At 44.8% G+C, this 11,320-nt stretch overlaps 1 protein-coding gene across 2 annotated transcripts in view; it reads left to right on the top strand.

Annotated features, from left to right (window-relative positions):
- The first annotated feature begins 3,403 nt into the window (after positions 1-3,403).
- Positions 3,404-11,320, top strand: part of RRN3 (RRN3 homolog, RNA polymerase I transcription factor) — a 29,257-nt gene continuing 21,340 nt past the window's right edge. For both annotated transcript variants that reach the window (XM_045993882.1, XM_045993881.1), the window contains exons 1-3: positions 3,404-3,513; positions 5,208-5,313; positions 6,999-7,055. In XM_045993882.1, the coding sequence (XP_045849838.1) occupies positions 3,425-3,513; positions 5,208-5,313; positions 6,999-7,055 (252 nt within the window). In that variant the 5' untranslated portion in view covers positions 3,404-3,424. The remainder of the gene's footprint in view (positions 3,514-5,207; positions 5,314-6,998; positions 7,056-11,320) is intronic.

Here is an 11,320-nt window from a genome sequence, read left to right as displayed (position 1 = left end):
GACGGGAGCACATGGGATACCTCCCATTGGTTTTGCTGTTTAGAAATTGTTGATATTTTCAACCATTCAGCCATTTGGAAACAAATTTTTTTTTTGGGTAAACATTTCTTGAGCATTAATAGCGACCCTCTCATCCACAGCAAGTATTCATTGGAAACCATTTGGTACAATATGACCTCACCTGTCTGGATTCAGTTAGAGAAGGGCATTTGACTCAAATTTAGTCAATGAGAAATTCTTTGTTGCCTTAATATATCCTTGTATCCTTAGAAACAAATTCTCCTGTTTGCTTAAGCTAGCTCGAGATAGTTTCTGTTACTTTCAAGCCAAGAAGCTTTAACCAACAGAATTACTCTAGGGATGGTTGTAAAATTCATCTCTCAGGGAAGACTGCTCTTTTGAAAAACAGTTTAATGGGTCTTCTGGGTATATGAAAGTAAAGCAAAGGTTCATTCTGGAATGAAGAAGCTCAGAACAATTATTAACAAGTGCAATGCACAGTGATAAAAAGGAATGACTACATTGTGAGCAAGGCTGTCTTTGCAGGCTGCTGTGTTAATGCTTGTTTGCCTTTCTGTGTTTTTGTTGTTGTTGTTGTTTTTGTTTTTGTTTTTTTGTCAGAGAGGTCTTTCCTTTCCTTTGTTTTTTTTAGTACATGTGCTGCCAAAGCAAGAACTCCCTTTTATTTTATTTTATTTTTATTAAATAATCTCTATACCTAATGTGGGCTTGAACTCAAGACCCTGAGATCAACCTACAGCCTGAGCCAGCCAGGTGTCCCCAGTCTTCACTTTCTTTGATTAGAGCTGGAGATAAAAAAGAGATGGGACTCCAGGGAAGGAAAGACTGGATAAAGAAAGCTTTTGTCCTGGCAAGATGAGTTGGCCCATGGAATAGGGTGACTGAGTAGAGGAGCTCCAATGAAGGGACATGACTAAAGATCTTCAACAGTGAATTATGCTATTTAGCTTTAAGATTTTCCTTGTATTATGTTGAAGCTTCCATTGAAAATTTTTTTAACATGGAATCTAGTCTTAACTGTGCTTTGGGAAAATAAGGAGCTGTGCTCAAGCTTAAGGGAAAGATATTGCTTGGAGTGTATATTGGCACAATCACTTTGGAAAACTCTTTCAACTGTGTCTTGAATCCCCTCCAAGCCAAAAAGTCTACCCTAGAAACATTTCTACACACATTATTCAGGAGACTATACAAGCATATTCATAGCAATATGTAGGGGTTAGGGGAGGAAAAAATAATCTAAATGTTGGTGATAAGAAAATGGATATAGGGGCACCTGGGTGGCTCAGTGGGTTAAAGCCTCTGCCTTCGGCTCAGGTCATGATCCCAGGGTCCTGGGATCGAGCCCCACATTGGGCTCTCTGCTCCGTGGGGAGCCTGCTTCCTCCTCTCTCTCTGCCTGCCTCTCTGCCTACTTGTGATTTCTCTCTGTCAAATAAATAAAATATAAAAAAAAAAAAAGAAAGAAAAGAAAATGGATATATAAATCATGGTATATTCATATAATGGAATGCTACATGGCAGAGAAACACAACAGGGATGGACTGAAATCAGAAGTATAATGCAGCAAGGAAATAATATTATCATGGAAAGATAAGCAAAAGTATATATATATAATAGTTTAAAATATATATGGTAATCACATACAGAAAAGTTGAAATGGTTTAAAAAGTTGAAATGGTTCAACAATACAGGTTAAAGTTCTGTTTCATAAATTGGGCCATACATTCACCGGTATTCATTTTATTATAATGTATAGCCTGCATTAACATATTTTTTGTGCATGCCAGACTTTTAAAATGATAGAATAAAATAATTGTCAAATTGTTTGACAGTGCAGAGCTAGATTTCTACTGGCAGTGTTTGAGAGTGCCGTTGAATGTGATTTAATTTTTTTTTTCCTTCTGCTTTGGGGATGGTGGGGATGAGATTCCAACTTCCAAGTCTGTCTTGGAGTATCTGTGAGTTAGGGTGCAATTTCTTCTACTCTCAGGACATTGATGATATCTCCCCAACATTCCGAAGGAACTCTAAACCAATGGCATAAGAAATGGTGGGACCGGATCGCCTGGGTGGCTCAGTGGGTTAAGCCTCTGCCTCCCGCTAAGGTCATGATCTCAGGGTCCTGGGATGGAGCCCCATATCAGGCTCTCTGCTCAGCGGGGAGTCTGCTTCTCCCTCCCTCTCTGCCTACTTGTGATCTCTCTCTGTCAAATTAATAAACAAAATCTTTAAAAACAGAAAGAAAGAAAGAAAAAAGAAATGCTGGGACTGTATGGAGGTGGCAGATAGTTACCGATTTTACACTGTTGCAAAGTAGAACAGTGCTTTATATCTAACAAGTTGGGGCGCCTGGGTGGCTCAGTGGGTTAAAGCCTCTGCCTTCAGCTCAGGTCATGATCTCAGGGTTCTGGGATGGAGCCCCGTATCCGGCTCTCTGCTCAGCAGGGAGCCTGCTTTCCTTCCTCTCTCTCTGCCTGCCTCTAGGCCTGCCTGTGATCTCTGTCTCTGTCAAATAAATAAATAAAATCTTTTTAAAAACGCCAAAACCAAGTTGCTGTCGTTAGTTTAATATTCTTTTGATGGTTCTATACAGTTTCCAAAGGTTGCAACATTTCCCATTTCTAGAAACCGAGGGGAGGGGCAATCCCTCTTTCCCTCTGCTTCCTTCCCACCCACCATGCCTTGGCACCTGCTGTTCCCCATGCTGGAAAACCTTTCGCTGCTTTGTTGATCTGGCCGGCCCCTGGACCTCCCTTAAAAATTTAAGTTCAAAGGCTAACGCCTCTTGCAAACTGTCTCCTCTCACTCATTGATTTCTCACGCCAGACCACCACAGCGCGGGGATTTCTGGGCAAATCGCTCCGTCAAACCTCATCCCCAAGATGAGTTTGGGTGTCTGCGAGAGTAGCGCCAAGGGTACAGAGCTCAGGATGCTCGGTGGAGCAGCCTAATTCGAATCCCTCGGCCGCCCCATCGCTGTGCGGGTTTGGGTTAATTAGAGCCTCAGTTTCTTTACTTTGACTAAGGGATGCTTTGACTCCGACAAGGTAATACTCGTGGAACCCGGCCACCGCTTAGCACCTCCCGGGGGGGTTCTCGCGCTTCCTTCACGACGCCTGGTGCCGCTCGGATACGCCAAAGATCCCTCCTCCGCCAGCGCGGTGGACGCTCCAAACGCCGCAACCCGCGGAAAGTCCTCCAGCTGCGAGGAGGGGCCCTGACGCAAAGCGGGGAGGGGCGCGAGCTTTGGCGGCGCTCTAGCCCGCCCGGATCGCCGCGCTCTCACTCGGGAATCCTGATTGGCTGAAGGCCGCCGCTTGCGCGTGCGTCTTCCGGGCCACAGGGCATGCCCTAGGAGCACGACTTCCGGTGCGAAGCGCAGTCGTCGCGCTTGTCCGGCCCAATGGCGGCCCCGCTGCTTCACACGCGGTTTCCCGGGAATGCGGCCGCCGCAGCCTCTGCAGTCAAGACGCTGGGCGCGTCGAGGACCGGGTGAGAGTCCGGGATGCTTCCTTCTGTGCCTCTGGGACCGAAGCCCAGGGACCGGGGTTAGGGCAGCGGATGTGAAAGGGCCTGGGGCAGAGCTGAGGGAATCGTGGGAGCAGCGGGTAGAGGGTCATCTCAGGTTCTCGGGAGTAAGACCAGGCCCATTAAGCGGGTAGTAAAGGTGGGAGAGGGGCTGGGAAAATGAATCCGTTCTCCGTTCCAGAGTCCCCATTTCTCCCCACGGGGCTGCCTCGTAGCGCCCCGGGCCGGGGGACTACCTTCTCCTTTACTCATCCCTCCCGCTTCTTCGTCCAGACGTGGACAGAGTTCGTTGAGCTCTTTGATTTATCAGGCGAACGTTGTCATTGATGGCAAATGAACTCGTAATTTTCTGTTGATGTTTGAAATTTGTCTCCACATACGCGTTTTTTAACAGTCTTCCTCAACTCTTTCTTTAAAAAAAAATATTTATTATCTGAGAGTTGGAGAGCGAGCTGGGGGAGGGCCCCGGGGAGAGAGAATCTCAAGCTGACTCCCCGCTGAGCTCTGCGCTGGAGGTGGGGCTCAATCTCTGGACCCTGAGATCAGGACCTCAGCCGAAATCAAGAGCCCCACGCTTAACCGACTGAGCCACCCAGGCGTCCCTGTCTTTCTTAACTTTGAAAGCACCTAATCCCCATAAAACATTTTGGGGTTTAACTTTTGGAGTCATTAGTAGGATGCTCTTTTCCCTCCCACTACTCCGCTCTGAGTAAAGGAAAAAACAAAACAAAACTTTGTGAAACACTTAGGAATTATATCCTTCATAGTATTTATTAAGTGCCTATATTTTCGTGGTTATACACTCAAAACAGTAGTCTATCAAAAGAGACATCTGCTCTCAACAGAGCTTAAAGAGGGAAAGACAGTGATCAGGGAAATAAATAAAAGAATAGCATGGTTTCAGGTAGAGGTAACCTGAAGAAATAAAAACAGGGTAATGGGGGAGTGAGGCGATGGATCCTTTCAATTTTGGCCCCTCTGACATTTGACCTTTAGCTTGAAGGAAGACAGGAACTCAGTGTGTCTAGATCTGGAGCATGAGTATTTCAGATAAAGGGCACAGTAATAGAAACGGGAATCAGCTTGGCAAGTTTGAAGAATAGCAAGGACAGTATGGTTGCAGCGTGTTAACTGGAGATGAGGTCGGAGAGGTAGGCAGGGGCCAGTTTAATGTAGGACCTTGAAGACAGTGACAAAGAGTTTGAAATTGTTTTTTTTTTTTAAAGATTTTATTTATTTATTTGACAGATCACAAGTAGGCAGAGAGGCAGGCAGAGAGAGAGGTGGGAAGCAGGCTTTCCACCGAGCAGAGAGCCCTATGTAGGGCTCAATCCCAGGACCTGAGATCATGACCTGAGCTGAAGGCAAAGGCTTAACCCACTGAGCCACCTAGGCGCCCCTTGAAATTATATTCTAAGTGAGGTGGAAACCTTCGGAGAATTTAACAGGAGAGTAGAGTAGCAGGATCTGTTTTAAGTTTTGGAAAGATCATTAGATCACTGAATGAAGACTTTGGGAGGTTAGAGTGGAAGCAAGGAGGCCAGCTAGGACTTTAGCAATAGTCCCATGGAATGATGTTGGCTCCATAAATATTGACTATTACAATGTTTATTATTCTCTGTCCTGCACTTAATAGTGTGATAATCTTGGTTCTACAGGCTTTCAGATATGCTTACATTAGAGAATGATTTCTTTAATTCTCCTCCAAGAAAAACTGTTCGGTTTGGTGGGACTGTGACAGAAGTCTTGCTGAAGTACAAAAAGGTAAGAGGCGATAATGTGAGGTTTGGTGTCCTGTCCCCTGCCCATTCCTGCTTGCTTGCTTGCTTGCTTTAAAAGATTATATTTATTTGACAGAGAGAGACACAGGAAGAGAGGGAACACAAGCAGGGGTAGTGGGAGAGGGAGAAGCAGGCCTCCTGCAGAGCAGGGAGCCTGATGCGGGGCTCCATTGCAGGACCCTGGGATCATGACCTGAGCTGAAGGCAGACATTTAATGACAGAGCCTCCCAGGTGCCCCTTCCCCCTACTTTATTGAGATGTAATTGATATGTTGAGGTTTGGTTCTTCTTCTTCTTCTTTTTTTTTTTTTTTAATTTTATTTATTTGACACAGAGAGAGAGATCACAAGTAGACAGAGCAGCAGGCAGAGAGACAGAGGGAAGCAGGCTCCCCGCTGAGCAGAGAGCCTGATGTGGGGCTCAATCCCAGGACCCTGGGACCATGACCTGAGCTGAAGGCAGAGGCTTAACCCACTGAGCCCCCCAGGCACCCCAGAGGTTTGGTTAATTTGTTACTGGTTAGGATACACTCAAGTCTTTATAAAACTAAAGACCAGTAGACGTAATAAAGTGAATTTGAGATGTCAGTCTTGAAGTCAGTTATTTAATAACAGCATTATTTTATCAGCTTAGAATTAGAGTAATAACCTCTTTGCTGAGGTTGTATATCTTCACATGCTTTACTTACAGAGTATCTTTTAAAAACTTGAGCAAGTGCTAGAATAAAAGTCATTAGATCAGAGCATTTTTCTTTCTTTACAAAAAAAAATTTTTTTTTTGAAGATTTTATTTATTTATTTGAGAGAGACAGAGTGAGTGAGAACACCAGAGCAGAGAGGGTCAGAGGGAGAAGCAGACTCCCCACTGAACTGGGAACCTATTGCTGTCTTGATCCTGGGACCCCGGAATCATGACCTGAGCTAAAGGCAGACTCTTACCTGACTGAGCCACCCAGGTGCCTAAGAGCATTTTATTTCTTAAGGAATTACCGACGCATTGTTTGGGACAATAAACCAGCTCTATCAGTAGTGGTTGGTTTTGTTTTTTGTTTTGATTTTGTTTTAGTTTAGAAGTGCTTCTACTGAATCTCAGTAATGGAGGGAAATTATGAATGTTCGCTTTTATACGTATAAGCATTTTATTTTATTTTTTTAAACATTTATTTTATTTTTAAGATTTTATTTATTTATTTGACAGAGATCACAAGTAGGCAGAGAGGCAGGCAGAGAGAGAGAGGAGGAAGCAGGCTCCCCGTTGAGCAGAGAGCCCGAAGTGGGGCTCGATACCAGGACCCTGGGATCATGACCTGAGCTGAAGGCAGAGGCTTTAAACCACTGAGCCACCCAGGTGCCCCGCGTATAAGCATTTTAGATCCGCATATGTGAATGGATGGTATCTTGCGTCATCAGTTGTTGTATTTATGTGTCAGTACACAAGTATACCTAATTGTGAACAACCTTTCAGTATTCATTTTTATTTTTTTCCAAGCCGCCTAGCTGTACTAACATGAGTTTTTAAATGTTTGGAGTTAACAATTTTACAGTCCACTGATGTGTGAAAGTTATGATGTTCCTTTTGTAATAGTTAAAAGTCCTGCCGTTCGTCTTTAACAGGAACTGAAGCAAGCAGAACTACTTTTTTTTTTTTTTTTACCCTGTTCTTGTTTAGGGTGAAACCAATGACTTCGAGTTGTTGAAGAACCAGCTGTCAGATCCAGACATAAAGGTAATTAATTTACATTTGATCGTTAGCAAAGTGGTTGCCACTTCGTACAGATTCAGTTTGCACTTTTGGTCCTGTTCCATCCTCTAGAACTTGCTCTCTCTGTATGATCCCTCACTGTAATGCAGCCCCTCTCACCCAGGGGCACTTTTGCCCCCAGGGCACATTCGGTGTTGAACTGGAGACGTTTTTGGTTGCCCGGTCTTGGGGAGGGGGGGCTGGCTACTAGCATCCAGTGAGGTGGGTGACGGGGGTGTGGCTGAAAGTCCAGCAGTGCACAGGGTGGCCCTCCACAACAGAGAATTCTCGAGTCCAGGGTGTCAGGAGTGCTCAGATTGAGAATCTGTGCTTTATCTTTCCTTTCTGGAACCTCTTTCCTCTATGCTCCATGCTGCTCTCCTGTCTCTTAACTGCGGAAACAAAAACACAAGTTGACTTGTCTTTCAGGCTAGTTCCCTTTTCAGTGTTTTTGGAAATGTTTCAAGAGATGTACCTTTTAAGATATGTACCTGTCATGTAGGCACAAGTCAGCGAATTTTGTTTCCCTTTTCTTCCCTTTATTTTCCAGTTTTGGAAAGAGTTGTCTCTTACCATGGCCCTAGTAGTCAGACTGCCTGGGATCAAATCCTTACATGGTTTTTTCCTAGTGTGTGATCTTGAGCAACTTGTTTAACCTCTCTCTCTGTTTTTGTCTTTGTAAAACCAGGAAAACAGTAGAGAGGGGTCTTTTAAATATAGAGGTTTTAGAGGATCCAGTGCATTAATATATGAGAAGCACTTAGAACAGCCCCTGACACAAAGGGCTTTGTAGTTGTTAGCTCTTGTTCCTGCTGACAGCCGGCACTTTCTCATTTCCCTGCATGTTGAAGTCGACTGTGAAGTCCTCTGCTGTGATTACTGGGACAGAGAATACCAGTCCTTTCTTACGTGCTGATTTCAGCGGACTCCCCCCCACCCCCCCAAAGCCTCATAGGAACTTGTAGCAATTGACACTGTTGGCTGCCCACTTCTTAAAACCTTTCCTTCAGTTTCTGGCATCTTCCTGTCTTCTTACCACTTACATTTACTCATTCCTGTGACTGGTTCTTACATTTGGTGTTGGCGAGGTTTCCAGACCTGACCCTTTCCTTCTTCCAAAGATTCTTCTTTCGTGATCTCCTTAGGCCCTCGTGGCTTTGGAATTCACTCATGTCCTGATAACTTCCAGGTTTGTATCTGTAGCTCAGAGTGCTCATGTGGGCTCCAGACTTGTTTGTTTTAAAGGTTTATTTGTTTATTTGAGAGAGAGAGAGAGAAAGAGTGAGCGGGCCCACAAGCAGGTTGGGATGGAGGGAGGGAATCTCCAGCAGACTCCTGCTGAGCACGGAGCCTGACATGAGGCTTGATCTCAGGACCCCGAGGTCATGACCTCAGCCAAAATCAAAAGTAGGATGCTTAACCGCCTGAGCCACCCATCCCCCCCTTCCCAGTTTGTTTCTTAACTGCCAGCCCACAAGTAATACAAGTGCCCCAAATTTACTGTTTTCTCTCTCCCAAATGCACTCCTCTACAGTCTTTATGGGCCTGATGGATTGCTGACCTAGTTCTTGAGCTAGGAAACTTGAGGTCTTTCTTGACTTTGTCTCCTCTCATTTCCATTGATTCACCAAGGCTTTTGGAGGAAGAAAAAATCTTTCAAGACTTCTTGCATTGTTGGTACTCCTTGATCTGGATTCTTCCCTTAACTCCTTTAGGTTATCTACGTTCCAGTTCTCCTCTAGCTCCCCTTACTGACCCTCCCCTCCCCCGCCAAATATTACCCTCCACAGTGCAGCCTAAATCTTCTCTAAAGCACATACGAAACATGTTACTTTCCTGAGGGAAACCTTCATGGCTTTTGCAGGAAGGCCTGCCTTAGCATGATCTGCTGCATTTCTTTCTGTGTTCAGTCTCACTACTGTATTCCATGAGTTTGCCACTTTCTTCATCTTTTTTCCTTTTTTTTTTAATTTTTAAAAAAGTGGTCTCTACACCCAGCATTGGGTGCCACTTCTTTTCACCTTTATCTCTTTGCCTGTGCCTTTTGTGGCTGCCAGACGGCCTCTGTATCCACTTTAGTTACTCCCTGTTGGAGCATGGGCTCTGGCATCATGGCCTCCTCTACTGGCTTTGTGACTGAGAGTAAATATACAGCACTTCGTGCCTCGTTGCCCCCAGCTCTAAAGTGGGAAGCAGTGGTAGCACCTACCTCATGGGATGGTTGTAAGGGTATGTTCAAATCTTAGAACAGTGGCTGGCATGGAAATTACTATATTAGTGTTTACTGTTATTATTACTTTATCTACAAAACTCCTGTTTGAGATCCAGCTGAAGTATCCTTTTTGGTTTTTTAAAAGATTGGTCCTCCTCTCTCTCTGCCTGCCTCTGCCTACTTGTGATCTCTCTGTCAAATAAATAAATAAAATCTTTAAAAAAAAAAATTAAAAAAAAAAAGGGGGGGGCGCCTGGGTGGCTCAGTGGATTAATCCGCTGCCTTCGGCTCAGGTCATGATCTCAGGGTCCTGGGATCGAGCCCCACATCAGGCTCTCTGCTCCGCGGGGAGCCTGCTTCCTCCTCTCTCTCTGCCTGCCTCTCTGCCTACTTGTGATCTCTCTCTCTGTCAAATAAATAAATAAAATCTTTAAAAAAAAAATTTAAAGATTGGATTTATTAGAGAGAGAGAACGAGCAGAGAGAGGGGCGAAAGGAGAGAGAGAAACAGACTTCCTGATGAGAAGGGAGCCTGATGCAAGGCTTGAGCTCAGGACCCTGGAATCATGACCCAAGCTGAAAGTAGACTCTTAACCGAGGTGCCCCTGAAGTGCCCACTTTAATGGAACTTTCCTTGGTTCGCTCTAAGCACATGGGTGTTCATTCACTCCATTCCTTACCCGTCCAGCACATCTTCCTAATTACAAATCTGGCTTTCAGGGACTTTGGTAACCGTTTATCTCTGCCCCTTTTTGATTCCCAGATTTGTCTGTTGACTTGCTTGCCATATACTCCAGCCGTAACGAACTACTTTCGGTTTTCTGAAGACATGCTTGTTGCTGTGTGAGGAATGTCGCCCCCAGAGAACACGCAGTCTCTTCGGAGACAGCCGAAGTGTCACTTCCTGTTTGAAGCCCTCCCTGACCCTTGCGTTCTTCCACTGGAACAAAGGACCATTTTCTTTGTGTTCTGTTGTTGTTTTTAGGATTTTATTTGTGTTTTTTTTTAAGTAATCTCTTCGCGCTCCAGTGTGGAGCTCAAACAACCCCAAGATCAGGAGTTGCATGCTTTGCCAACTTAGCCAGCCTGCTGCCCGCTGTAGTTTCTATCAGCCATTTTCATGGTATCTTGATGTACCAATAGTTGCATCATTTGTATCTCTTCTTAGTTCAGGGAGTGTTGCAAGTGATTTTTAGTACTAAAGCACCAGTCTGCAACTAGTTTACTTTAAAAGAAGGAGCAGTTCAAATACTAGCTTTATCATTTTGTTGCACCTTTTTTTTATAGTGCAAAAGGGATAGGATAGTGTTAACTCAATTTTTATTTGCACGTACCTTAGCTTGTCTTCTCTGCTTCAAGCCTCGGTGAGCTACCAGTAAAGTTACCTTTGCTGGTTGTGGACATGATGAAATTACTGTAATGCACATGAATTGTGATTTACTTGGTTTTACTGCCCGCTTACTTGGGGTTTCAGCAGGAGAGGGTCGGTCCTGTTGAAGTTTGTCGCTGCACATCGCAGACGGTCAGCAGTTGAATGAATGGGGGAGAAGGGGGTGGGCTCCTTCTCTTTGTGGAGCAGGGCATTGTGGGAAAGTGGACAGCGTAGGTTTTGACCGAGTCACACAGGTTTGAACCCGGTTCTTTATTAGCTTCTCAAACGGGCAGGTTGCTTATTAATTTCTCTTGGCCTCAGTTTCCTCATCTGTAAAGTGGGAACACCAGCAGTCCATTTTCAGCATTGTTAGGGTGGGTAAGAGATGCATTTGTGTGCTCTTGGCACCATGCCTGGCGCCTGCTGTGATCTCACCAAGTGGCGCCCCCATCAGTGGTTTGTAACCGCAGGCACAGCCCTGGCTGGTAGTCACTCACGTAGGTACGATATGGTCTGCAATAATCTCCCTAGAAGCACAGCACTGTCTATTAATTGTCTCTTGTGATCCTCTTTTGTTTGTTTACACGGTCCTTTCCCTCCTGAGCCTGAATCAGCATTAACCATTTCTTTCAAAATTGGGGGTTTATAGTTTGTCTTATGTATGTTG

The sequence above is a fragment of the Meles meles genome, chromosome 21, assembly GCF_922984935.1.
Source record: "Meles meles chromosome 21, mMelMel3.1 paternal haplotype, whole genome shotgun sequence".
NCBI classification, from domain to species: domain Eukaryota; kingdom Metazoa; phylum Chordata; class Mammalia; order Carnivora; family Mustelidae; genus Meles; species Meles meles.
This window is presented reverse-complemented; position numbering and strand designations above follow the sequence as displayed.